The 27746-nt window shown below is 33.0% G+C and overlaps 2 protein-coding genes across 6 annotated transcripts in view; one reads left to right on the top strand and one right to left on the bottom strand.

The window, feature by feature from the left end:
• Positions 1 to 3265, bottom strand: part of LOC127733137 (heterogeneous nuclear ribonucleoprotein K-like) — a 50060-nt gene extending 46795 nt beyond the window's left edge. For all 4 annotated transcript variants that reach the window (XM_052242456.1, XM_052242455.1, XM_052242459.1 and 1 more), the window contains exon 1: positions 3127 to 3265. The gene's annotated coding sequence lies outside the window, so the exon portion shown is untranslated. The remainder of the gene's footprint in view (positions 1 to 3126) is intronic.
• Positions 3266 to 3456: 191 nt separating this feature from the next.
• LOC127733125 (DET1 homolog) lies at positions 3457 to 11645 on the top strand. 2 transcript variants are annotated; one of them, XM_052242435.1, is made up of 3 exons: positions 3457 to 3567; positions 7316 to 8927; positions 11424 to 11645. In XM_052242435.1, exons 2-3 carry the CDS (start codon positions 7339 to 7341, stop codon positions 11614 to 11616), a joined length of 1782 nt encoding a protein of 593 aa, XP_052098395.1. In that variant the 5' UTR covers positions 3457 to 3567; positions 7316 to 7338; the 3' UTR covers positions 11617 to 11645. The 2 variants fall into 2 exon arrangements, with proteins under 2 accessions (XP_052098395.1, XP_052098394.1); XM_052242434.1 differs by having other exon boundaries at positions 3465 to 3596.
• The last annotated feature ends 16101 nt before the right edge of the window (positions 11646 to 27746 follow it).

The following is a 27746-nucleotide window of genomic DNA, read 5'->3' as shown; positions in this document are numbered from 1 at the left end:
GTCTTTTCACCACCAAACACCACCAAATACCCCAAATTTTTTTTTTTTTAACTCTTATCATGCTTGTTGTTATAAATGTGACCTAAATATAATATTTGTTATTAATTCAACAAATAATAAGGTTAAGAGAACTAATATCTACATCAAACAGAAAAGGCTAGTCTATAACACTTCAACTCTGCAAACCACCACTGGACACCTCAAATAATTTTTTTTCTTCTTTAATAAAACAGTTGTACCAATAACAAGAAAAGAGACATGAACAAATGTTAAATATTTCGGGTAATTAATATCCTTCATCAGTTATTGATGTCGAATGATTCTTATACACACACAATGTAATCCAGAAAAATAGTGATGAATCCGGAGACGTTTTTCTTTATATGGATTATATTGATAATCGACTTTAACAGAAAAATGATGCATATAAACATCTAAAAAATTGTTAAATAAGACGTAATTTAATTGATTTTACCGTTTTATTGTATAAAATCACTGATTTTCTCAGTGGTAGCCTTTCTACATAATTTTGTAAATCCAATGAAATTTGTTTTTTAAAACAGTCATCTACAATTAGAACAAAATATAACAAAACATGTGACTGTATATTCATGCAAGCCTGAGAAAATAGTAATATTTTTTTTTTTATTTATAAACAACTAATGAATTCAAGGGGAACAACCAAAGTTTTTCTTTGACATTTTTTCATACTAAGAGGAATAACCCAATGTTCAATCACTACTCTTATTTTGTATAGTCTGTTTCTTCATCAATTATCTGGCAAAGAACGAAATCATTTTCTCTGTAATGTTTTTATACGACCGAAAAGTTCTAGGGGGGGGGGGGGTAATACTATTTTCAACAAATTTATCAAAATTTCAATATTTTTTTTAGGGGGGGGGTCTCATAATATATTGGGTTTATTTCTGTTGGCTTTTCGTTATGTCATTGATGACTTTCAAAAGTTATGACGATGTACATTTTGTCCATGGGACAAGGCTTGTTTATTATTATATTGAAATTGAATAACTTAAGTTGGTATCAAGCGATATCCCATTCTCACTCGTTATGAAGCTTATAAATATATAACAGGTTAACTAAGTATTATGCAAAATCAAAGCGAAATAAAGCATAGAACACTGCAGATTGCGTTGAACTGATGCATTAACCATTGTTTGACACCCAGTGGCTTATTAAATGCAAGATGAATACATGATCAAATGATACATGAACTTTGAGCCTACATGTACTCTACACCAACACAACAGATTTACACACTGAACCAGATAATAAACAGTCAAGGCAAAGATACTACCATGAAACCACTGATGTGGTTGAATTTCAGTTATGAAAACCATGTCAAAATGTGGAAGTTCATCACACTTGCAGCAATGCATGTGCTCAATGTGTGACATGTCATATTTTAGAAAAATTGTGTGGTAAGGCATGTACCTGCAGCAGGAACAATTCTGCTGGGGATTCAGGGATGTGGACCTCAGCTTGTTCAAGTTTGTGAACTGATTTATACGGAGACGATGGATGCCAAATGTAAAAGCGCTATCTAAATATCTAAGTAGATGAAAACCAAAAACAGTGAAAACAATATATAATTTAGTCACCAAGTACAACTTTTATTATGTAGTCCAAAGTAAAGGAATGGAGCATTCAGTGACTTCAATAAATACCTGTAGTAAGAAGGCTCATGGCAGATGCACTAACCATTAATGGAAGTTTTGGAAATTCACAGCTTTCCTTTAATGGACTTTTTTTTAATTTTCCTTTATTGTACAGAACTTCAGTCTTCAGACAACTTAATGTAATGATTAGAAACCAGTTACATGTATATAAAATGTCTAAGCCTAAGTCTATCAAAGAAGGTCATAAATGATTTGCGAAGATGCAAATACTAAACTTTAGAATATAAAAAAATATCTTTAACCTATGAATTCAAAATACCAATATCTATTCAATTTCACAAATATGAACCGAATAAGCATCATGTAAGTCATTAAATAAAGAAATATGAAATTTATAGTTTTAAACAAGGGAAATAACAATGACATAATAATCCTGTCTGCCAAATACAATTTGGTTTCTCTAAGGGAAGGAGGTTAATGCAATATTATTTCAAGCCAATTTTTTTTTCTTATTTTTAGTAATGTTTAATGTCTTTTGTTGTGTAATGCTTGGATTAATTTATTAAATACTTTTCATCATGAAGCCAGATATGCACATTCTGAAACTGATTATACTACTAAGGGAGACAACTACATATGCACTTTCATATTCAGTCAACGTGCATCACTATGCATTATATATAAATGATGCGACAAAGAGGAATGATTTTGTTCAATACAATGACTGTACCTATTATAACAAATAGATGCTAATAACAGAATTAATGGTGGAAATAAGCAAAGATTAACGGTCCGTTCAGGATAACTGTATTTGTCTGGTGAAAATAGGTTGTGATTGCATTGCACATTTCAGTTTCTTGTAAAATATAGAGTTATCGTTCTTTAAAACCTAACGGCAGGTAGAAAGGCTATCAGTGGTTGATGGGTTTTTTGGGTGCTCAGCGGTGAAAAGACCCACCCTTTTGTTACTGTCTTCATAAGCTCTATGGACTAGACTTTCATAACAAATTTCTTTGGCGACCTGAAATTATTTCGTCCACTAAAATTTTGAAATGGCCACTGAAATTTTATATCTGGTGGCCAAAAGGCAACATGGTCTTCAAACCTACTTTGAGGGCTGATTATGAAAATCTGTCCCTAATCAAGATGGCTGCACTAACGTCTAAAGTCACCGCCAGGCGCCACTGAAGGGGCCTATTCATAAAGAAGACACTTGGTTTTTTTTAAAGAAGATTCAACCAATATCTTATCTTCTTAATTACTTGATCGTTTTCTCTAAAAATAAGTAAATGTTGTGTCTTTGTTTGCATGGAATGAATTTTCGGCTTTTTGTACAAAATAAAACCAAATCAATGACAATGTATGCAACTTTCGTTTTCTCAAGCACTTTTCAGTCTCTATCTAGGGAAGATACATTTTATTACACAGTATACTGAATTTCTGGTGCAAAATTTATGTCGTTATTATGAAATTTAGGACTATACCATACCTCAGTGTCGATGGTTGTTTAATTTGAGCTAGTGCGGTGTTCTGTGCTGAAAGATCGATTCTTGGAAAAGATGGCGACAGCGTGGGATAAAAAGAATGTGTCCGAATTCTCTCGTAACTTTACATAGATTTATAACTAAAGCCTAGGTAAATCCGAAGGGTGTATTATGGTGTTACCTCATTCCTTTAATTGTTTAAATAAAATCATATACAATTTAAGTTACGATAACATAATAAAGATTTAAATTAACTTTGAAAACAATGATAATTTTGATTTTCTTATAAAATTTTAAAAATCCATGACAGTATATGGTAAAAGAAATTTTCGGAACACCTCTTAAGATTCCTTATAATAACAACAGAGCAGACTTATTTGTCATGCAAAATAACAAAAAGAAAACATTCCTTTGCTGTTTTAGCATCTTTTGCAACCTTAATATGTGTATGTTCTATTTTACTGAAGACTGCTGAGTAAGGAATTATTCTATTGAAATATTTGCCCAAGCATCAGTGATGATATCTTGTAACACTCACGAGACATGTCTTTGGCTTTGCAACAGTCTGGTGAACAGTACATACATTGTACCATTTCTTTTTGTGTTATTTCCAGTAAAAAAATACTTTCTATGTTGCTGTATAATATGAGGCAGGCATTACCTGTGAAAGGGGACGAAGTCTATATAAATTATTTTTTTTTAATTCAAACATATTTTAATTAAGTTCTAAATCTGTTTAAAAAGAAACGGAAATAGTGAAATTTTGAAATACCGTAACGTTTCCTATATTTTGGTTCTGTTGTTAGGGATTTTAGTTGTGACGTTATTTTAGTTATGACGTCATATTCAATGTAAACAAAGAAATGCTATCATCAGGTAACGTTTTTTCATATCAAAGAATAATTAGAAATGAAATTGTTATTGTGTTCCTTCCTATATTTTACTGGACTGATAAGTCTATATTTCACTCAAAGTCTCATGACAAATGAGACCGGAAGAAGGAAGTAGATTTCTGCGCAAATGGAAAAAAGTTAACGATTTTGAGTTCATTAGTACAATGAAAATTTAGGGAAATTTTCCCCATTTTTTTTTTTTATTATTGATTTTTCTACTGTAATAGGGGACTTCGTCCCCTTATTACCCCCATGTCAAAATGAAACATAATTTATTCCTTTATTCTGACTGAACATGAAACACTAGAGCGCCCTTCCACATGTACAATGTATGGTCAGATCATACATGTCATATGAATTCGTACTATGCATCCTTTTTCAATGGAAATTATGACGTCACAATGCATTCTTAATAGCACGGAAACCCATAACACAAGGATAAGCTCTATGAATTTGTACGTTATATTTGATCGCACAATAAAAAAATAATTTTGTATTGGTCCCTGTTGGTTCCGTAAATAATGAGATCTATGAAAGGGATGGAAAAAAATGAATCTCAAAATCCCCAAAAACTATTTTACTTTCTGAAACACAAAAATGCATATACATTTTGTAACTATCATATATTATCATGATTATATATATATATATATACATTTTATATTTCATGTACAATAATGATTATTCAAGAATACGCTAATTATTGCAGAGTATGGCACCCATATTTGACGTAAATTTTGCAGATATTTATATTATGTCTAGTCATGGAAGTATTATATTGACAGGAATCCTTTTTATTTTACTTCCATGATCTAGTAAACAGGTTATATGAAAATAAACGCATAGATCTGCATTTTTTTTTTCAAAAGAAGCACCTGTACATATTCCAAATGAATAAATATACTTTCCAAGAGGGTGTAGATTATCCTAAAAAAATCTATATACAGTATATAACAGTCACAACATGCATGCCCTGAAGAAAATGAGCAGTTAAAGGAGTGAAAAGGAAATAATTTGCAATTAAACGTTGACTCAGAATTGTGAATAAAAAATAACAGAGAAGCTTTTCCTATTCACTGAGCAAAAAGAAATTTAGTATCTGGGTCACTATTAATGTGTACTTTGACGACAGCTCTGCGGTTGATCAGATTCATGACTTTTCGTAAAATTCATTAAAAATAAGTCTGGATCCAACCCCTTTTACTATATTTCTCTGATCTTTAAGTACATAAAATGGGTATGATTTGTTTAAATGGACACTGTTCAATTAAACAAATAGTGTATACATGTATTGCAATCTCGACATGCATTGGGTAAAAGCACTCAACGTTCCCAAGAAAATCTCTATACAGCAAAAACGTGTCCAAGGCGATTTATGGGCGACCCACTGTCATATAAATAAGAAGATGTGGTATGAGTGCCAATGAGACAACTATCCATCCAAGTCACAATGTGTAAAAAGTAAACAATTATAGGTCAAAGTACAGCCTTCAACATGGAGCCTTGGCTCACACCGAACAGCAAGCTATGAAGGGCCTCAAAAAGACTAGTGTAAAACAATTCAAACAGGAAAACCAACGGTTTAATCTATACGAAAAAAACGAGAAACACTTATGAACCACACCAACAAACGACAACCACTAAACAACAGGCTCATGACTATATATATATATAAGTCATTTATTATTTTCTTTTTTTAATTATTGTATTCTTAAAACCACTGTCACTCCCTTCTAATTACACAATTGTGTTTGTTTTATAGTTTGTTTTTCATTATGCCATTTGAACTATTTAATGTAAATGTGTTAGTGCAAATAAATATTGTCTATTGTATGTATCTATAAGTCTTACCGATGCCAGCTTATGTTCTGTATATTTCCAGTTTAACTTCAAGCTTGCTCAATGTGATACAGGTGTTACAAAGTCCTTATTACCGGTATTTCATGAAAAATTTTTGTAATCTGCTATACAAATTTGCGTGAAAGGTATGCTGAACCCTTTACCTGTTTACAACATGGCAGCCTTGGTGAACAAGGAAATATGTACATATAAGAGATAGATTAGTCCTAAATAAATGTTCAACTTCAAGTCCTTTTAATATTCCTAGGTCTTACTGTTATTCTTCTTTAAATTAAGAATATATGTATACCTCGTCCTTATAATAAATTAAAGGTTAGTCAGTATTAAATCATAACAACTTCAAGTGGCATTGCAGGAGAAACAGAAAAAATAACCGGTTGTGTTTAACTGCAATTTGAGCTAATACATGTAATACAACTTGACCAAGAACTTAAAAGCTCAATATCAAAAATTATCTCCCTTTGCAATTTTTCAAAGAAATTCTTGTTTCTCACTTGTTCTTTAGAAGTGCACTATGAATCTTTACAGACATGCTTTGAAACACTGCTATATACGATATTACAATATTTTTCTCTTACTGTGAAAAAAAAATGACCCCCCCAAAAAATGTTAAAAGTTGAAATTTTGTACACAGAATAATCATAATCAACTATATTTCTTTTCTTTGCCTGTAAAATTTGAAAAATCACTTCCAACTCAAATTCTTTTGAAAAATATCAAATGGAGATAATTTCTATGGCTTCTTTAAAATATTTGAGTTGTAGATTTTCAGAATCTGATAAAGAATGTTCAAGAATACAAAATGTACACACTGAAAATTTTTTGTATTATATCTGATTATATATCAATGCATACATATTTGTTTAGGGGCCAGCTGAAGGACGCCTCCGGGTGCGGGAGTTTCTCGCTGCATTGAAGACCCATTGGTGGCCTTCGGCTGTTGTCTGCTCTATGGTCGGGTTGTTGTCTCTTTGACACATTCCCCATTTCCATTCTCAATTTTATGTATAATTTGACAATTGAATTTGAGATGTAATTTATATTGACATAGTTGATTAGAAACAACATCATAAGTTATCAAGACTAAACTCTTCATTGTTTTGTTTGAACAAACATTTTTATATTCAAATTTGATAAAATTTAAGTCCTATTGAAACCATAATGAACAAAGATGTCAAATTTGAGGTACCTGAATTTAGCACCTCATGGAGGAAAGCTCATTGTCTTTTTAAAAGATGACAGAGAAAATGGGAGCATTTTTTATAAAAATAAATGATACCTGAAATTCGATTGACGAAGTGTTGTGTCCTGATTTTTAAATATTTTTTTATGTTAAACTTGGATTCCCTTCATATCATTGTTACGCCCTTTGAGAAACTTGACAAATCTAAATAACCAGACATTGGTTACAAATTTTAATTTGATATATTTCATATTTCAGGAATATGACTGAGGAGGCAAATAATGAATGGCTTTAAAGCAAAGAAGTGTTACAATGATGAATTGGATCTCAAACCAAGAAAAATACCAAATCAAAATATTGTGTATAGACTTTTTCGGAGAGAGACACATGTATCAAAGTGTGGTACACAATTCAATGTAGCCAGAAAAATATATACAAATATATTTCCAAACTGTACTGTTGCAAATATTGAGAAACCTCCTTGTTTTTTACGTAAATTTTCTCCTGATGGTAAATGCTTTATTGCATTTTCTTTTGATCAGACATCAATTGAAATCTACACATTTCAGGGATCTCCATCAGCAGAACATTTGTTGCAAGGAGTTCGAGGTGAATACATTGGAGAGAGTGAAGAACAAGGTTTACACACATTCGTTGACAATAAAAATACGTACAGAAAAGTCCGTAATTGTTTGTTTGAATGTTTTTTTAAACTTAAACATGCAACACATGTATCAACAAATGGTGAACATTTAAATCGTGAATGTAGTCTTTTTACTGATGATGGCAAGTATGTTATTGTAGGTTCTGCTACTTATATTCCTGAGGAGCCTCACCCTCATTTCTATGATATTTATAGAAATAATGAAGCTGTCACACCAAATGCTAAGTCACCTCTTGAAGATTATTCACTACATTTAGTAGAACTTGAAACAGGACATTTATGTGACACCAGACACTTTAAATGTGATAAGATTTTTCTGTCACACAATCAGGGCTTATATTTGTACAAAGACACATTAGCAGTACTCTCTGTGCAACAACAAACAATTCATATTTTCCAAGTTGATCCATCTGGAAAATTTACTGATGTAAGAAGTATAGGAAGATTTTGTTGTGAAGATGATCAACTGTATTATCATTTAGGTCTTGAGAATTCTACAGGTCAGGTCCATCGTCCATATAGTGAGACTCCGATTCATCGTCCTTATAGTGAGACTCAGGTTCATCGTCCTTATAGTGAGGGTCAGGTTCATCGTCCATATAGTGAGAAGAGTATTAATTCATTAAAACATCGATTTCTTGTATTTCTGTATAAAAGAGCAGTTTTTGACGGAACAGCTTTTGCGCTTCGTAAGTTTTATCAATTTTTTGAACAATTCAATGAACTTAGGATGTGGAAAATGCAACTTCTTGATGAAAATCACTTACTTATTAAATACGCTAGTGAAGATGTTGTGACTCTTAGAATTTCAGATCCTAATTCTCAGCCTTCTTTTTTCGTTGTATATAACATGATAACAACAGAAATCAAAGCTGTCTTTGAAAACACGTCAGAACAACTTCTTGAACTGTTTGAAAGTAATTGTGATATGTTTAGAAATGCTACACTTGACAAACAAGCACAATTTACATGTTCTCCATCTAGTAATATATATGCACGACAAATGCAGCAAAGATTTAAGCAAACAATTATTAATGCAAAATTTGGAGGTCAAACAGAAGCAGTCAGGCGTCTTCTAGCACAGTTACCTATCAGTTCACAGTCGTATAGCAGTAGTCCTTATCTAGATCTAGCATTGTTTAGCTATGATGACAAGTGGGTGTCCATGATGGAAAGGCCTAAAGCTTGTGGAGATCATCCTATAAGGTTAGTGGTAAAGAATTTTAAATGCAAGTTTAAAATATGAACAATAATACAATTTTTTCAAATACATATTGTTTGAAGAAAAACTTCATAGTTGACCAATTTACAAATCAAGATTAAAGTATTGAAAATTTGGTCTGGCTGGGAATATAGGCAGTTAATGTTATTTTCCTTAAATGATGATGGTTTTTACCCATTTTTTTTGCCATGTTTGGAGAAAGAGAAACTGTAAACAAAAATGATAGCAAAAAAGAGAATTTTAGTCCTGATTTATATTCTGGTCTATAATGTGGGAGAGTGGCCATTGTTTACAATGCACATAGATTAAAGTGAGCCATGCACACAGGCTCTAGCCTTTAGTTTTATATTTAGTTGGCAATGATAACACACTATATGTTTATTCTGTTTTATTTTATTTTAACTAGTTTTTATTATATTAATAGTTGTCAGAAGTTTTTCTTACAAACTTATAATCAATAGCAACTTGAAGAGTTCCATTAGTCATTGTAAGTCTCAAGATTTCTCATTGCAACTTTTGATAGCAGAAGGTTACATCTCTCAAATTTGACTTTTGTAGGTACAAAATTCAGGGTTTTCAACCCAACATTCAATATAACCATTTTTCCATCTAAAATTTCATTGTTTTAAACCTCCATGCCAAGTTTTTAAAATACTAAGGAAGAGAGTTTTGACCCTGATAAACTCTCTTCATACAACCCTCTAAAAAACTGTTGGACTCGTTACGGTAAAATATTTTTGACATTAAATGAATTTAGTACAACTAGTCTAGTCAATTTAGTGAACAACCTGCAACTAATTGCAACACAAAGTTTTTCTCTGAAAAACAAGTCTGTTACTATCTATGAACAACATACTAAAATTATACAAAAATATATTTTGCGGAAGGTGGTGTAATTTATAAAAATGTTTTGTAGTAAAAGTAAGGTTATATGAGTTGCTTCCCCTTATTTGCCAAAGTTGAAAAAAATAAAATTATACAAAAAATGTTCTGTATTTTTTAAAACAGTTGAAATAATACAATACAATACATAATTATTTCAATTTAAAAGAATATTATTACAAATGAATCACTTTCCTGTCTCAAAATTTGTATATTTGAATAAAGATATAGACCGAGATTGTGTTCTGCTATTTTACAATCCAAGAATATTTTTCTTCGTTTCCAGTTTTCAGCATTTTTTCTCTAAAAACCACATATTTCACCTCAAAATAACCTTTTCTGCAAATTATATCAATGTATAGTTTAGTATGTTGTTAGTACAAGTCTATATTATAATTTGCACTAAAAAAACCTTGTGTTGCAATTAGTTGCAGGTTGAGCGATTTTAGAGCTAAATTGACTAGGCTAAACAGTTTTTGATAAATACGCTTTGCTTTTATAGTTATCACAGTACATGTGTACTATAAATGTTGAATACATTTTTAGTACATTGTACATGTGTACTATAAGTGTTAACTACATTTTATCAACGGCTAACAGGCATGCGTTTTTAGTGTTGGATGCAGTATGTTAGCAACTTCAAATTGATAGCAAGAATGACAAAACTGAAATGTAGTTCACAATGTACAAAATGTAATTGTATTCATACATGTCATATGTGTAAAAGATGCAATTATGACCTTTGTATATATATGTACTAGATGTATTGAAGTTTAAATACCATTTGACCACAGAGATTACGAGATCAGTGTTACATTTATATATTATTTCATATGTGATATAGATTTTATATATGAAAAATATAAATGTATTGATAGAATACTTTCCTAAATATGAAGGAGATTTGGGAACATGGGAATAAAACTTGCTGTTCTGAAGAAAATGAATCTTTGATATTATTACTGATTTTCATTAAATAAATTTCTTACAATATCTGGACAAAACCACTTATTAAAACCAATGATCTAATATCTTTATTGCATATCTGTAAAAAAAACAATTATTCTGTTGAAGAATCAAATTCATAGAACTTACAAATTGAAGAGCATGAATATGAAACAAACAGATACAACACTTCTGAAAGTGAAGATACTAGCAAATGATATTTAAGTTAATCAACTCTGTTCTCAGTAAAAAGAGTTTCACTAATTTTTACAAAGAAATGACCAAATAAATACATAATCCAGAAGTACATATAAAATATTTATTGACTACTGATGAATATAATCCATATGCAATCGTAGTTCTTTTCCTTCTCAGTTCACCATACTTTTGTAGTCATTCTGTAGGCAGATTTGAAGAATCCAGGACCAACAGTGTAAACTTTTAACCACATTAAGAGAATTGTAATATACAACATTACAAAGACATATAAAAAATTCAAACAAAATGTCCATGATAAAATCGATTGTTCATTTTGTATATATTATTTTGTTATTTTATTGTAAAATGGATATTGTCAAAGACAACTGCATTTTAATCATGTTAATATGGTTAATGGAATTATTGATAATTATGATTTTATGTTATCACTTCAGGTTTTATGCTAGAGATTCAGGTCTTCTGAAGTTTAGGATCCATGCAGGTGTTGTGGGTCGTAACCCTCCACCAGCAGCACGAAGACTGGTTGCATTTACATTTCATCCCAGTGAGCCATTTGCCATTAGTGTTCAAAGAACTAATGCTGAATATGTTGTAAATTTTCATGTCAGACATTCTGTGGATTGTTAATATTAAAAACTTTTTTGTTAATGTTAGAATGTTTCTCCCTTGGTTTTCACATTAAGCCTTCTACCAAATTTTGTAACCACAAAAATAACAGAATCAACATCTATGTCAAGAGCATTGTGAAGATAATTGTGTGTGCTGAAAACAGGGAGGGGATGCATAATTTGAACTCATTTAGCCCAAATTATGAATCAAAGACCCTATTTGAACTTGTCCAAAAAAATGAACTCGGCAAAGATTCTCCTTTTAGGTGGACTTGGAGATATCTCTGGCCTATAATAATATACTGTTGCATCAAGTCTGGAAAGGTTTTTTATCCAAATTATATCATCTCAATGTCAGATGTCAGACACAGGTCAAATTGTACATAACATATTGCCTTTATCAGTCAAGTGACCTAAGAGTATTATAATTAAATATAAATAAGATGTGGTATGAGTGCCAATGAGATAACTCTCCATCCAAGTCACAATGTATAAAAAGTTAACAATTATAGGTCAAAGTACGGCCTTCAACACGGAGCCTTGGCTCACACCGAACAGCAAGCTATAAAGGGCCCCAAAATGACCAGTGTAAAACAATTCAAACAGGAAAACCAACAGTCTAATCTATATAAAAAAAAAACGAGTAACGAGAAACACCTATTACATGTACAAAAAAAATATTAATCATCAGGCAAAGTTCAAAGATTGAAAGGAACATGACACATGCAGTTACCATATTCTACATATAAAACCAGATCAAAAGACCTAGAAGTTTTGCCCAGAACAAGGTTGTAGGAGTATTCTGACACCAAAATTCACTCTAAAACTTAGTCTATTTATATCTGTTTTGACCGACCTTGTTACCTAAAAATTAAACATAAGGGACTTTATCTGGAAAATTTTGGTAAAGACTCATCTACGTGGTTATTTGATTCTAGAAGTATTCTTAAAAATGTGTTTCCAAATTTGCTGCTGTGACCTATACAGTTGAATTAATGACCTCAAAATCAAGTCTTCCTATATAATCAATCTGAGGTTGTTTCAAATGTGATATCAGCTTGGCTAAGAATATAATGCACAAAATGCAAATGTTGAGGTCTAAATGGATAAACATTCATATTATGTTTGACCAAATTGCAGCTGCTCCAAAAGTGTTAGTTATTTCCTGTGTAGGGTTTATTGATGCAAATTTTAAACGCACATTTCAAGTGACAGATATGCATGTTGTTGCTATGAATAGTACATTGTAGTTTAATTTGGCAATTATTTATCTTGTTAGGATCAAAATATAGAGTGGCTTTGTTACTGAGCAGTACATAATGCTTAAACTCAGCTATTATTTTTCTGCAATAGTTTGATGAACTTTAACAAGACCTCCACCACCTTATAAATTAGAGGGGATGACCAGTGTTTGGGATGTGGGATATAAAGAGTAAAAAAGTGGGTTGTTGGATAAAGGGGGTAAAAAAAAGTGGGTTTGTGGGATATAGAGGATAGAAAAAGTAAAATCCGGGATAACGAAGGAAAAAAATAAGTGAAGTGGGAAAAAATTACCAAAAAAAGTGGAATTTGGGAAATGAGCATCCCTGTGTGGCATGTCAACCCCTCCACCTTGGTGCTCTAAAGGTAATGTGCCTGCCTAGCATCTCAGAGGTTGAGGTATCAAACTCTAGCTTGGTGAAACCAATGACTTGAAAATTGATGTTTGCTGCTTCACCACTAAGCACACAGCATTTAGAAGTTAGAGTAAAGATGAGTTAGCTCAAGAGTCAAAATAATGTTTCCACTTCAGATGACATGGCTTATATGGAGCTTTGTTGCATGTCTTTACAAATCCAGAAGAAAGATGTCAGTTTGCTGCCAATGTATTTGCAGAAAGGTGAATTGCATTTACTGAAGTTTTTGCAGTAACTGTTTCTTCAACAATCTGATAGATTAAAATCTTTTACTCCTCCCTATTAAACTTAAAGGCACTCAGTTCTCTGTTATAAAGTTACAACCAAACCCCAGGGGAGGTTGATACACTTTATTTGGTTGAAGAGGACCATTGTTGACGTTGCATATTGATATCAGGATACCTGACATAGTGCATCTGATTTCTGCCTTGTTAGTCTTAATTTGATTTAACCATTTTAGTAAGCAGACAAAAATGTATAATGAGCAGAAGAGGAACTATGATGCTAATCTTCGATAGTGATTGTTAAACTGATATTGTATTGAAAAGAGATCATCTATGGAAAATTCCTCTTTATTTTGAACCCCGCTCGTGCGGGTGCACTCGACTCCAGTCTTAATTGACTAGGATTGTCAGTTTTCCTATCGAAGGTCGGTGGTTTTCTCCGGGCACTCTGGCTTCCTCCATCAATTAAAACTGGCCGCCACGAAATAGCCCAAAAGCGGTGCTTAAAAGTGGCATTAAAACATCAAAAATCAAATCTTTATTTTGAGTCAATCTGTCAAATGAGATGGTTCTGAAAAAGAACCCCTTAAAATATTCTTTTTTTTTCCATTTGTCAAATAAGGTGAAATATGGAAAATTACATATGCTATATTGATCATTGTTGAATTTTATGATAATAATCTTTCAGATTAAGGTTTTACAACAGATATCACATAAACTTAACCTAAAGATCCATGAAAATAAGGTCAACGAAATATTAACCCTGCCAGAAGGACATGTACACCTTACAATAATTCCATATACCATAAACATAATTGAACTACTGCTGTAAGTATCTGAGAAACGAGCATAAACAGATATTTTAACATTGACCAATGAACCATGAAAATGAGGGCAAGTTCATTTTCAACAGATATCACATAAATCACATAATACACCTTGCAATCATTCCATACTACACCAAATAAAATTAACCCACTGCTTAAAATATCAAAGAAACAGACCTTATATAGAAAACTTATATAATGGACTGTGAAATGAGTTCAAGATCAGATGAACCCTGGTAAAAGACTTTTACGCTTTCAAATTGTTGCAAACACTAATAAAGACCAATACTGGAACTGGACCGGTGTCACTGTATGGAATTGTACAATGAACAAAGAGTGTTGTAATATCTTAAATTATATGCGAACATGAAATGGCGACATGGCAGATACATATAGCTAGAGGCTTTAATGAGCCTATGTTGCTCACCTTGCTCTATTTGCACCTTCAACAAAATGGCCACTCTCCTATATTGTAGACTAGCCGTACTTTGACCTATAATGGTTTACTTTTATAAATTGTGACTTGGATGGAGAGTTGTCTCATTGGCACTCATACCACATCTTATATCTATAGAATATAATTCATAATTAAAATTTCTTTCTTTCTTAATATTATATTGCTAATCAATTTTCTGTTTAGTTTCTCTTTATCTACTATTGTTTTTGCCATAAACACAAAAAAGGGTAAACAATCCTCATTCAAATGCAATAACTCCTATTAGAAGTTGGCTGACAGTTTCGGCTTTGTTGACCTATTTGTTGATGGTGTCTTGCTGATTATTTTTATTGTTTACAATTTCTCTCTATCTTCTATAGTTTTTTACCGAAATGGCAAATAGCGTAAAAATGTAAGATATGTATATATATATGTATTAATTTATGTAAATGCTATTGACCTTCCTACTGACTTCAACAACTGACATATACAAGACATAGTTAAATAACATGTATTTCTTTCTTTTTTTTTTTGAGGGTCATTAAATGCTATCAATCAAGGAATTCTTTCCCTCAGTATTGTTCTTTTGTATTTGTTTAATATGTGTAATGTTATAATATCATGTTGGCCTCTGTGGGCCCTTTAATTTGGAATAAAGTATATTCATTGTGTGTTAATTTACGTTTTTTGATTGAGTTAAACCTTCCAATTGATATTTTATAGTGCGTTTTTCTATGTTGTGATGTTATACTATTGTTTCAGAAAAGGGAGAAGGTTTGGTACCATTAAAACGTTTAATCCCGCTGCAAATGTTTGCACCTGTCCTAAGTCAGGAATCTGATTACAGTAGTTGTCGTCTGTTTATGTAGTTCATACGTGTTTCTCGTTTCTCGTTTTTATTGTCGAGCCTGCGACTTTTGTCGCAGAAAGCTCGACATAGGGATAGTGATCCGGCGGCGGCTACGGCGGCGGCGGCGGCGTTAGCTAACTTCTTAAAAGCTTTATATTTTAGAAGGTGGAAGATCTGGATGCTTCATACTTTTTATCGCATCGCCGGTAAATTATCGCGTTGTGATTGGTTTAACGCCGTCACGTGGTGACCCCCTATGGACCCGTAGGGGGTTAGTAAATTTCATAGGGGGTTCATGACGTCACGTCTACTGTTAATAGTGACGTCATCTATTAATGTTGTTGTGTTTTATTGTTAATTTCTCTACAAAACACAGCGGAAAAAAGTCTCGCGGGCGATAAATTCGTCATACGGTTAACTACTGACCCCCTACGGACCATAGAGGGTGAATAAAATCCATAGGAGATTCGGCCTTCGGCCTCACCCCCTATGAATTTTACTCACCCTCTATGGATCCGTAGGGGGTCAGTAGCGAACCATATAACTTATAGTATATGGATGCCTCATGTTACGAAGTTTCCGTCAGTCACATGTCCAATGTCCTTGACCTCATTTTCATGGTTCAGTGACTACTTGAAAAAAAGTTAAGATTTTTTGTAATGTTAAATTCTCTCTTATTATAAGTAATAGGATAACTATATTTGGTATGTGCGTACCTAACAAGGTCCTGATGCCCGTCAGACAGTTTTCATTTCACCTCGACCTCATTTCATGGATCAGTGAACAAGGTTAAGTTTGGTGGTCAAGTCCGTATCTCAGATACTATAAGCAATAGGTCTCGTATATTCGGTGTATGGAAGGACTGTAAGGTGTACATGTTCAACTGGCAGGTGTCATTTGACCTTGACCTCATTTTCATGGTTCAGTGGTTATAGTTAAGTTTTTGTGTTTTGGTCTGTTTTTCTTATACTGTATGCAATAGGTCTACTATATTTGGTGTATGGAATGATTGTAAGGTGTACATGTCTAGCTGGCAGGTGTCATCTGACCTTGACCTCATTTTCATGGTTCAGTGGTTATAGTTAAGTTTTTGTGTTTTGGTCTGTTTTTCCTATACTGTATGCAATAGGTCTACTATAATTGGTGTATGGAATGATTGTAAGGTGTACATGTCTAGCTGGCAGGTGTCATCTGACCTTGACCTCATTTTCATGGTTCAGTGGTTATAGTTAAGTTTTTGTGTTTTGGTCTGTTTTTCCTATACTGTATGCAATAGGTCTACTATAATTGGTGTATGGAATGATTGTAAGGTGTACATGTCTAACTGGCAGGTGTCATCTGACCTTGACCTCATTTTCATGGTTCAGTGGTTATAGTTAAGTTTTTGTGTTTTGGTCTGTTTTTCCTATACTGTGTGCAATAGGTCTACTATATTTGGTGTAAGGAATGATTGTAAGGTGTACATGTCTAGCTGGCAGGTGTCATCTTCATGGTTCAGTGGTCAAAGTTAAGTTTTTGAGTTTTGGTCTTTTTCCTAATACTATATGCAAGAGTTCAACTATATTTGGTGTATGGAAATATTTTAAGATCTAAATGTCAGTCACGCAGGTTTTATGTGACCTTGACCTCATTTTCAAGGTTCATTGCTCAGTGTTAAGTTTTTGTGTTTTGGTCTGTTTTTCTTAAACTATAAGCAATAGGTCAACTAAATTTGTTGTATGGAAGAATTGTTAGCGGTACATGCCTGCCTAGCATGGTTCATCTGACCTTGACCTCATTTTCATGGTTCATTGGTCAATGTTTAGTTTACTTGGTTAATGTTAAGTTTATGTGACAGTTGTAATAAAGCTTTATATTTAGGACTATCAACATAATATCAATGATTAGTAAAGAAGGCGAGACATTTCAGCGTGTGCACTATTGTATAGATTAGACCGTTGGTTTTTCCGTTTGAATGGTTTTACACTAGTAATTTTTTGGGGCCCTTTGTAGCTTGCTGTTCGTAGTGAGCCAATGCTCCGTGTTGAAGGCCGTACCTTGACCTATAATGGTTTACTGTTATAAATTGTAACTTGGATGGAGAGTTGTCTCATTGGCACTCATACCACATCTTCCTATATCTATCTATTCTATTTTATAGTCTGAAAAAAATCTGAAATAAGACCTGCAAAATCGCAAAACTTTATAAAAATCGCTATTTTACCGGAGCCGGCAAAACATAGCTCTATTAAAAGAATCTATTTTGCCGGAACCGGTAAAATAGCATTTAAGAGATAGCCACTGGCATTTGAGGAACCCCAAGGGTGACTGTGGAAAAGAAATATGGCTACTCTTGTTCTCCTGACCAACAGCTAGGAAAACCCTTGCCAAAGTGGGGCTCCTGTTGGTTGAGCAGGATATATAAATTCAAAGCCACTTCTTGTCAGAATGGGGATATTAAATCCGTTGCCTTGTGTAAAGAGAATGCCACGCCCTCTGCACGTTAAGAACCCTTGCAACAACTCTTTGAGGAGTCGGTAGGTGGCCTGTTGAATGACTAAATTTCTGTCACTTTTCAATTTACCATCATTTTCTAGTGGCAGTCCAAATGTTCAGCCCTTTTTCCTGGTCAACCCCCAGTACCTATACCTTTTGTATGTAATGTTGCATGCACTATTAGCCACTGGACGTTACCTAACCATCAATCAATCATTGTTGAGGAAACTCGTCATAATATTACATGAAAGTTCAAACAATGCATTTAAAAAACATTTTTTCAACACATATGCCTATACAGGTGTCAAATCGCAACATTGCTAATCAATTCTAAGTCGCTGGACCAACTAGTGGGTTGGGCCTCGAAATTTTTGACAAACTGAGATATACAGACAGCAATGTAACTTTATAGAAAATATTGTCTATTGTAAATAGTTCCTATCAAACTAACTTAATCAGAAATCTTAATTTTGAAAATTATTAATTGATTGAAAGTCACTGGACCATGGCATAGAGGGCAGGGCCTCGAAAAAGTCGTCAAACTGATATGTACTGATAGTAATGCAACTTTATAGAAAATATCATTGATCTATCTATCGCAAGTTACTAGTTCATATCAAACTAACTTAAGCAGAAACTTATCATTGAAAATTGGTAATCAATTGAAAGTCAACTATGGCCTAGGTGGCAGGGCCTCAAAGTAGTCGATGTACTGATAGCAATGCAACTTCATACAAAATATCATTGATCTATCACTAGTAGTTCCCACCAATCTAACTTAAGCAGAAACATTTAAATTGCTTTCATATAAAACAATTATAAAACATTTTTTTAAAGAATCAAAACTTTTCTTTGATTTTTTGTTACCTCACTGTCTTTTAACAAAAACATTAAATACAATCTAATACAATTATCAAATCATTTAATAAAAAAAATTCCATTACACAAATTTCAATAAAACTTTTAGAACTTTCAATTTTCCCCCAAGATGCTCTTCAACTTTGCTTCTTGTTTATTATACTACAGACAAAAGTTAAGGTCTACAAGTAAAAAAATGCCCATGCCATTAATGGTAGGAAGAAAATAAAAGTTTAGTAATAATTCAAAACACAAGATAACCTGTAATAAGAACCTACACTCTCTTTGTGTTACATATTTGTTTTTCGTTCATTTTTTGTACATAAATTAGTCCGTTAGTTTTCTCGTTTGAATTCTTTTACATTGTCATTTCGGGGCCTTTTATAGCTGACTGTGCGGTATGGGCTTTGCTCATTGTTGAAGGCCGTACGGTGACCTATAGTTGTTAATTTCTGTGTCATTTGGTCTCTTGTGGAGAGTTGTCTCATTGGCAATCATACCACATCTTCTTTTTTATACTCTTGTTTAAACTGGAGAATCTTTACACTACAAATTTTAAAAAGTCTCAAATATATTCTCCAGAAGAAGCTTGCTAACATCTTGGTAGGCTAAATGGCTTAATCAACAAAAACCAACATTTCTCATCAAATTTCGATTCTAATTTTAAATTTCAAAACAATATCTGGAAAATATTTACATACTTACAATATAAAATACAAGAATCTATAATGCAAAGAACCAATATAAAATACAAGAACCAATAATGCAAAGAACCAATATAAAATACAAGAAACTATGCAAATAAACTCATCATAGATACCAGGATTGAAATTTTGTATTTGCGCCAGAAGTGCGTTTCGTCTTCAAAAGACTCATCAGTGACGCTCGAATATAAAAAAAAATAAAAAGACCAAATAAAGTACCAAAAATTCCTAAAAGTTTTATCAAATACAGCTAATTGTAATATTTCTGAGGTAGAAAAGCCTTAGTATTTCAAAAATGTAAAGTTTTGTAAACAGTTAAATTTATAATTATGACCATATCAATGATAATTCATGTCAACACAGAAGTGCTGCAAAGAACAGTAACTCTTTGAAAACCCACTGACTACGGGTATGCTATTGAATCTTTATTCTAACAATTCTTTAACTGTTACAGAATTAATCACACAGTTATTTTATGCAGCCACAGCAAAGGTTATCTGAAAAAGAAATAGACACTTTTCAATTTTACTTTCATATTTTATGAAATTAAAACAAGAAAACAATAATTAACTGCGAATTACATTTAAAGGTTAACTTCTTTTAATATTCTTATCAAAGTGATTCACTGTCATACAATTTAAACTGCAAACAAGGATTTATTTGAATTCTGGAAAATTGATAAGAAATGTAAATATAACCAAATAAAGAGGGTTAGCCATGAGAACCATACAAGCATGCATGGCTAAGGTTCATTTTACTAGTACTTTCAGATATTTCAGAATGAACTAACTAAGCCCACTCAGCCATGATGCATGCATTGTCAACCCTTCTTAATAGGGTTAGTTTTCATCATACATTTCTTATTAATTTTTGCAGAATTCAAAACTATTCCAGATTCCAATAATTCCTTGTTTACAGGCTTTTATAGGCTAGAAAGTCTCAAAATAATCATTTTTGCTTTCCTAAAACTCGACAAATCCTTCCACAACATTAAATTGTAAAATAGATTATAAAAACCCAGGGCATTTACAAAAGTTTTAGATCAAACAGTTTATAAATGTATGTAATAGCTGTGCTATGCGGTATGGGTTTGCTTATTGTTGAAGGCCATACGGTGACCTATGGTTGTTAACTTCAACGTCATTTGGTCTATGGTCGAGAGTTATGTAATATGTAATAGTTCTTTCTTCATTACCTTAAAAATCAGCTCCAACAGCCGTTCCTAACATTAATCCATATGGACAAGCTTTAATGCTAAACTGAAATATAAACGCATCATGATTGATAATTTAGTCTCAAATGCATGATTTTTTTTTTATTAGTTGTTATTGGCTTTGAACTAGCTGTCAGTTACTATAGAAGCCAAGAAACGTTTGACCAAAATAGTATGAACAATGATTGTTTTTGCTGTTTGCGACGCAGGTTGAAATTTTACCTCCTGAGAAACGGAATTTTCACGACAATTTAACCTAGATTACAAATTCATGAACCTAGTAAGATGGAACTGTTCATCTGCACCAAATATATATATATATATAGTTGACCCACTGCTGATAGTCTCTCAGAAGAAACAGGCCTTTTGTTACTTGTTTTGTACTTTGTATCGATCTGATGAGTTAAGCCCTTTTTTAACTGAGTTTTATAGTGTGTTGTACTGTTACACCACTGTCCCAGGTTAGGGGAGGGTTGGGCGCTCGCTAATATGTTTAATCCGCCGCCACATTCTGTATGTGCCTGTCCCAAGTCATCGGGAGCCTGTAAATCAGTTGTTGTCGTTTGTTGCTGTATATCATATTTGTTTTTCGTTCATTATATGTACATAAATCAGGCCGTTTGTTTTCTCGTTTGAATTGTTTTACATTTGTCATATAAGCTGACTATCGCGGTGGTATGGGTTTTACTCATTGTTGAAGGCCTTACGGTGACATATAGTTGTTAATTTCTGTGTCATTTGGTCTCTTGTGGAGAGTTGTCTTATTGGCAATCATGCCACATCTTATTATTTTTATACTTATCACAAAAGCTTAACCTTGATCACTAATTCATGAAATGAGGTCGTGGTCAGTAGAAACTTGAGTGTGTTACGGACGTTAATGACCTTGCAAAGACACGAAATACCAAATATAGTTATCCTACTACTCTTCAGACTGACAAGTGAGAAATTCCCATGACAAAAAAAAAGGTTTTTCTTAAGGAGTGACTGAACCATGACAATGAGGTCAAGGACAAGGACAGTGGACATATACTAACTAGAAAGAAACTTTATAACATAGGCATCTGTCAATCTAATTAGAATATAGTTCTCTGATTTCGTTATACTTATATGTACGATAAAAATGAGAATGGAAACGGTGCACGCGAGTTAATATAGGTTTAAATTTTAATCAGATTGAGGCATCTGATACCCTCTAAATAACAGCTTTATAAAAAATAGTTGACGCCGTTGCCATCGCAACAGGATAAGCATATATATGTCTTGCATTCTGCACGCAACTTTTGTCCGCAGGCGAGACAAAAACCAATTTATATGTTCAGCCAATTCGATGCTTCATTGTAGTCTTGAATGACAAGGCTTTCAGAAATAAAGTTGAAAGGGTCAGTGTTCATTAGTTACGTTTCACTTGCCCATGAAGATGTTAACAAGAGACTCTTAAGAGTTTGGGTCACACACCTGGTAAATATATGCCGTTTTGGTATATTATAATCAGTTACGTTATGTTCGTAGATAATATATTGCTGACCATTGTTGCAGTGCACATTTTGTAACTTTCGAGATAATTCAAAAACACAAAAATAAGTCAATAATCATTATTTAAGGTTTTGAAGGGCAAAAAATCCTTTACAGTCATCCAATGGTTTCAGTCACTTAACATTTTTCTAGCTCTTGTATAGCCAATTGTTCTTGCTTTTACAGTTTCTATTATAGTTTTTAAGATAATTTTCAAATTAGCTTTATGGTACGTATATCCTGTATTGCTAATCATTCTTGCTGCTTAAGTTTTTTTCTTCTATATTTTATAGTTCTTATATAGAAAAGTGGCATAAACACAAACAATTGTACAAAATCTTCATTTAAGGATCATAAATCCTTGAGTCATCCAATGGTTTACCGTAATGATCACATCGGCTTTTTGTAGATCAAATATGGCTAATCAATTTCTCCAATTTACACTTTTAACCTCACTCCTATATTTTTCACGAATACAGAAAAAAAATACTGCAAAATATAAGTAAGGCCACCATGTTTTCTCCAATATTCAGGGTAGTTACATCTTGTCATGCTGATCCTTTTTGCGATTTTTATCCATTTTGACTTATTTGTAGATCTTGTTCTCCTGATTATATTTCCTAATTAACGTTTCTCTCTATCTACATTTTGTATTTAAGTTTTCAATATAATCAGCAAAAATGAAAAAAATGGTAAAATGTGATATGTAAGGGCAACCAATCTTTAAAGAAGTCATCTGGCAGTTTTTATTTAAAGGACAGCAGGTAGAACATTTTGAACATTTCTGCCTTTGTCAGATTTTCTCTATTCATAGCAAATTTCAAGATAAGTGACAAAACTTGTATTTTACCCCTATATTCTATCTAAGCCATGTCGGCTGTGTTTTTTTTTTTTTGCAGTCTGGGTCATCATTCGCATTTTTAAAACGAGAAACTCTAATAATGATCGAGGCCAAGTTGGGTTAAATTTGGCTTGGCAGTTTAAAAATTTTAGAGAAGATTTTTGTAACAGTTAAAGACGACAGATGCCAAGTGATGAAAAATATTTTCATTAAAGAGCAATAACTCCAATAAGGAATCGACTGAGGATTTCCTTCATTAGAATTATTTTCAGTAGACCTTGTCTAAATGATGATTTTTTCCCTTTTTAAGTTTCTATCTATTATGCTTTTCAATATATTAGGCAAAAACGCAAAAAAATGTTGAAAATTGTCAACAAAGGGCAATAACTCTGATAAGGAGTTTACTCACGATTTCAGCCCTGTTGACTTATTTATAGTTCTCGTTTTGCTTATCATATAAAATATTTAAGCTTCTCTTCACGTATTATAGTTTTCAAGATAATAGGCAAAAATCAAACAAGAGTGCACACGCTGAAATGTCTCCACTGCTTAACTGACTGTTCATATTATGTTGAAAGTATTAAAAGTTTTACTAGGAGTATCACATAAAATTAACATTTATAAAGATCTATCACAATGAGGTCAAGATAGGATAAATCTGTCAGACAAACATGTAGACCTTACAATTATTCAATACACCAAATATAGTTGACCTATTGGTTATAGTATTTGAAAATAAATTGCTTCGCCGAGCACAGATGGATACGACCGCAGAGGTCCAACCCTGAACAGTTGGGACAAAAAAAGACACCATATTCGTGCTTGATACAGGTCTGAATTTGGATTGAAATTAAATGTTTGACACATAATAAGTTTCTGACACAGAATAACTGTAGTCAAAGAACTTACAATTGGTTATATGATTTGAATTTATATTCAATTCTTTGCTTTTGTGCAATACACTATGCTGTTGCGAATTGCCCCCCCCCCCCTTTTAAAAAAAAATTACCCCCCCCTTTATCTTGCTTTTGTGCAATACGCTATGTTGTTGCGAATTGACCCCCCCCCCTTTTTTTTGGCAAATTTTTTTTCACCCTCCCTTTTTTTTTGTACAAAAAAAAATAATATTTGAAGAAATTTTCTGTTTAATTTCTGAAATCTGTAATGAGAAAAAAAAATTGTCCCCCCCCCCTAATTTTTTCACCTCCCTTTTCCCCTTTTTCCAAAAAAAAAATCTTTCCCTCAAGATATGGTCATTATCTCAATTCAATTTTCCAATGGAGTTTTTGGGGCCTTGGTGGCCGAGTGGTCTAAGTAGTTACTACTGTAATCACTAGCCGGTCAACACTGAGGTTGTGAGTTCAAACCCCGCTCGTGCAGGTGCACTCGACTTCAATCTTAATTGACTAGGATTGTCAGTTTTCCTATCGAAGGTCGGTGGTTTTCTCTGGGCGCTCCGGCTTCCTCTACCAATAAAAACTGGCCGCCACGAAATAGCCCAAAAGCGGTGCTTAAAAGTGGAGTTAAAACACCAAAAATCAAATCAAATCCAATGGAGTTTGCAACCATAATTACCCATTTAAATACATCATAAAAGTCTTAAAATAGAAAATGACATACATAATCATGTCTAAAAATAATATATCTTTAATCAGCATTTTTATTAGTAACTTCTAAAAATAAATTGACAGCTAATCACCTCAAGACAACACAAAATTTCCAATTTTAAAGCAGTGTAAGGGAGGTAATCCAAATTTAACATTGTACTTAAAAGTGATTGTCCATTAACAAGGAAACCCTTGTTTTTTCAGCCTTTTTTGCCTCTAATTCCTAGACGGTTTGAGCCATTACCCCCCAAAGCCAATTCTAACCATCCCTTTGTGGTATGGAAACTTGTTGTACAATTTCAGAGTGATCCATACACCGTTCCACAAGTTATTGTTTGAAAACTAGAAAAATGCTTATTTGGGTCCCTAATTCCTAAACTGTTAGGACCATAACCCCCAAAATCAATCCCAACCTTCCTTTTGTGGTTATAAACCTTGTATTTAAATTTCATAGATTTCTATTAACTAATACTAAAGTTATTGTCCCGAAACCAAGTGTCTTCGGACGACGACAACGACAATGTGATACCAATATACGACCGCAAAAACAGACCAAAACACAATAACTTAACATATACCAATGAACCATGAAAATGAGTTGAAGGTCAGACAATACTAGCCAGACAGACATGTACACCTTACATCCATTCCACACACCAAATATAGTTGACCAAATGCCAATAGTACTTAAAAAACAGACAAAATTGCAAAAACTTAGCATTGACCAATGAACCATAAAATGAGGTCAAGGTCAGATGGAACCTGCCAGACTGACATATGCATGTACCCCTTACAATCATTCCATATACCACATATAGTTGACCTACTGCCTATATTGTCTGAGAAACATACGGAATCACAAAACTTTAACCTTGATGACTGATCCATGAAACAAGGTCAGGGTCAGGTGAACCCTGTCTAACAGACATGTAAATGTTGCAAGGAACCCATATACCAAATATAGTTATCCTATTACTCATTAAGGAGAAATTCACATGACAAAATAACTATAATTTTTTTCAATTAGTTACTGAATCTTGAAAATGAGGTCAAGGACAATGGACATATGACAGACGGAAACTTCACCACATAAGGTATCTGCATACAAAGTACCATAAGAAGCATCCAGGTCTTCTAACTTCTGAATTATAAAACTTTATGCAAATAGTTTACACAGCCGCCGTTGCCTATCCCTATAATCTCTATGTCTCGCATACTGCGACAAAAGTCGCAGATGAGACAAAAACTGGATATAATTCATCATTTAAGGGGAATAACTCCTCTAGGAAGTCGTAAGACTGACAGTTTTGATGTAGGGGTACAGTAGGTAAATCTTAACATTCTAATCTGTTCTGCCTTGTCAGATCTTCTCTATTTACAGAGATATTAAAGATAAAAGACAAAACTTGCATTTTACCCCCTTTGTTCTATTTTTAGCAATGTTAGCCATGTTGATTGGCAAGGGAGTAATCAGACACATTTTCCAAACTAGATACCCCAATGATGGTTGCGGCCAAGTTCGGTTAAATTTGGTCCTCAAGTTTCAGAGGAGATTATTTTTATACAATGACAGACAACACTTGGACATTTTGGTGAGCTAAAAGTCAATATTACAGGGGTAGTAGCTCCAAAACAGATGGACAAAATTTTCAGGTTAGATAGAACTTTTTATGCAGACTATTTCTTCCTTTGATAGTTTATCTCTAAATGCTATAGTTTTAGAGATATTCACAAAAACTGTTGTTTGACCCTTATGTTCTATTTTTAGACATGGTGACCATGTTTGTTGATCAACCTGGACAAAAATCACAACTTTTATAGTTCACATCCTACCGACAAACTTTGATTTCAATCCATTTAGCAGTATCAGAGAAGATTTTTAAAGAAAAGTTTACAGATGATGGATTGACAGCGGAGGCAAAGTGATGGCAAAAACTCACTTGGCCCTTTAGGGCCAGGTAAACTAAAATACCTTATATGACAAACATGAAAATTAGTCAAAAACCGTTGTATAGGCTATGACTTCTTAATTGGTCATCAAATTGTTAAGGTTGTATTGGGATTTTTGTAGATCTTGTATTTCTGATTATTTTTGCTGTTTGCAGTTTATAAGAGACAGTCGAAAGATACCAGAGGGACATTCAAACTCATAAGTCGAAAACAAACCAACAATGCCATGGCGTTTTCAACCTATCTATTATAGTTTTTGAGATGATATGCAAAACTAGAGGCTCTTAAGAGCCTGTGTGGCTCACCTTGGTCTATGTGAATATTCAACAAAGGACACTCTTCAACATTATAGATGAGAATAGAATTCATGACAAAATCCTCTGTTTTGTTGATCTTGTATTGCTAATCATTTAGTCTGATTAGTTTCTCTCTATCTTCTTTAGTTTTTACTCAAAACACAAAGGAGGGCAAAAAAAAATCCTCATTTAAGGCATTCACTCCTATCAAGAGTGACAGTCTACTAACTATATCAGCAAAATTTGACTTGTTAGTAGATCTTGACTTGCTTATCATTTTTGTGATTTAAAGTGTCTATTTATCTATTAAAATTTGAATCATATAAGGCAAAATGCAAAAAAAATGGTAAAAATCTTCATTAAAGGGCAATAACTCCAATAAGGAGTCATCGGACAATTTCCTCCAAATCGTCTTAATTGTAGTTCTTGTCTTGCTGGTCATATTTGCTTATTTAAGTTTCTATCTATCTATTATAATTTTTAAGACATAAGGCAAAAATGCAAAAAAATGGTAAAAATCGTCATCAAAGGGCAATAACTTTAATAAAGAGTCGACTGACGATTTCGACAATGCAGACTTATTTGTAGAACTTGTCTTGCTGAACATTTTTGCAATCAAAAGTTTCTCTCTATCTATTATAGTTTTCAAACTATAGAGAGATCCATACACTTGAACA

The sequence above is a fragment of the Mytilus californianus genome, unplaced genomic scaffold (genome assembly GCF_021869535.1).
Source record: "Mytilus californianus isolate M0D057914Y unplaced genomic scaffold, xbMytCali1.0.p SCAF_3, whole genome shotgun sequence".
Taxonomy (NCBI): Eukaryota; Metazoa; Mollusca; class Bivalvia; order Mytilida; family Mytilidae; genus Mytilus; species Mytilus californianus.
The sequence above is the reverse complement of the archived record's forward strand: the minus strand, read 5'-3'. Positions and strand labels throughout refer to the sequence as shown.

Bases quoted from the DNA above. Each gene is read 5' to 3' on its own strand.
- LOC127733125 (XM_052242435.1), top strand. From the start codon at position 7,339: ATGAATGGCTTTAAAGCAAAGAAGTGTTACAATGATGAATTGGATCTC. The intron at 8,928-11,423 runs GTTAGTGGTAAA...TTATCACTTCAG, and splicing joins TGTGGAGATCATCCTATAAG to GTTTTATGCTAGAGATTCAG.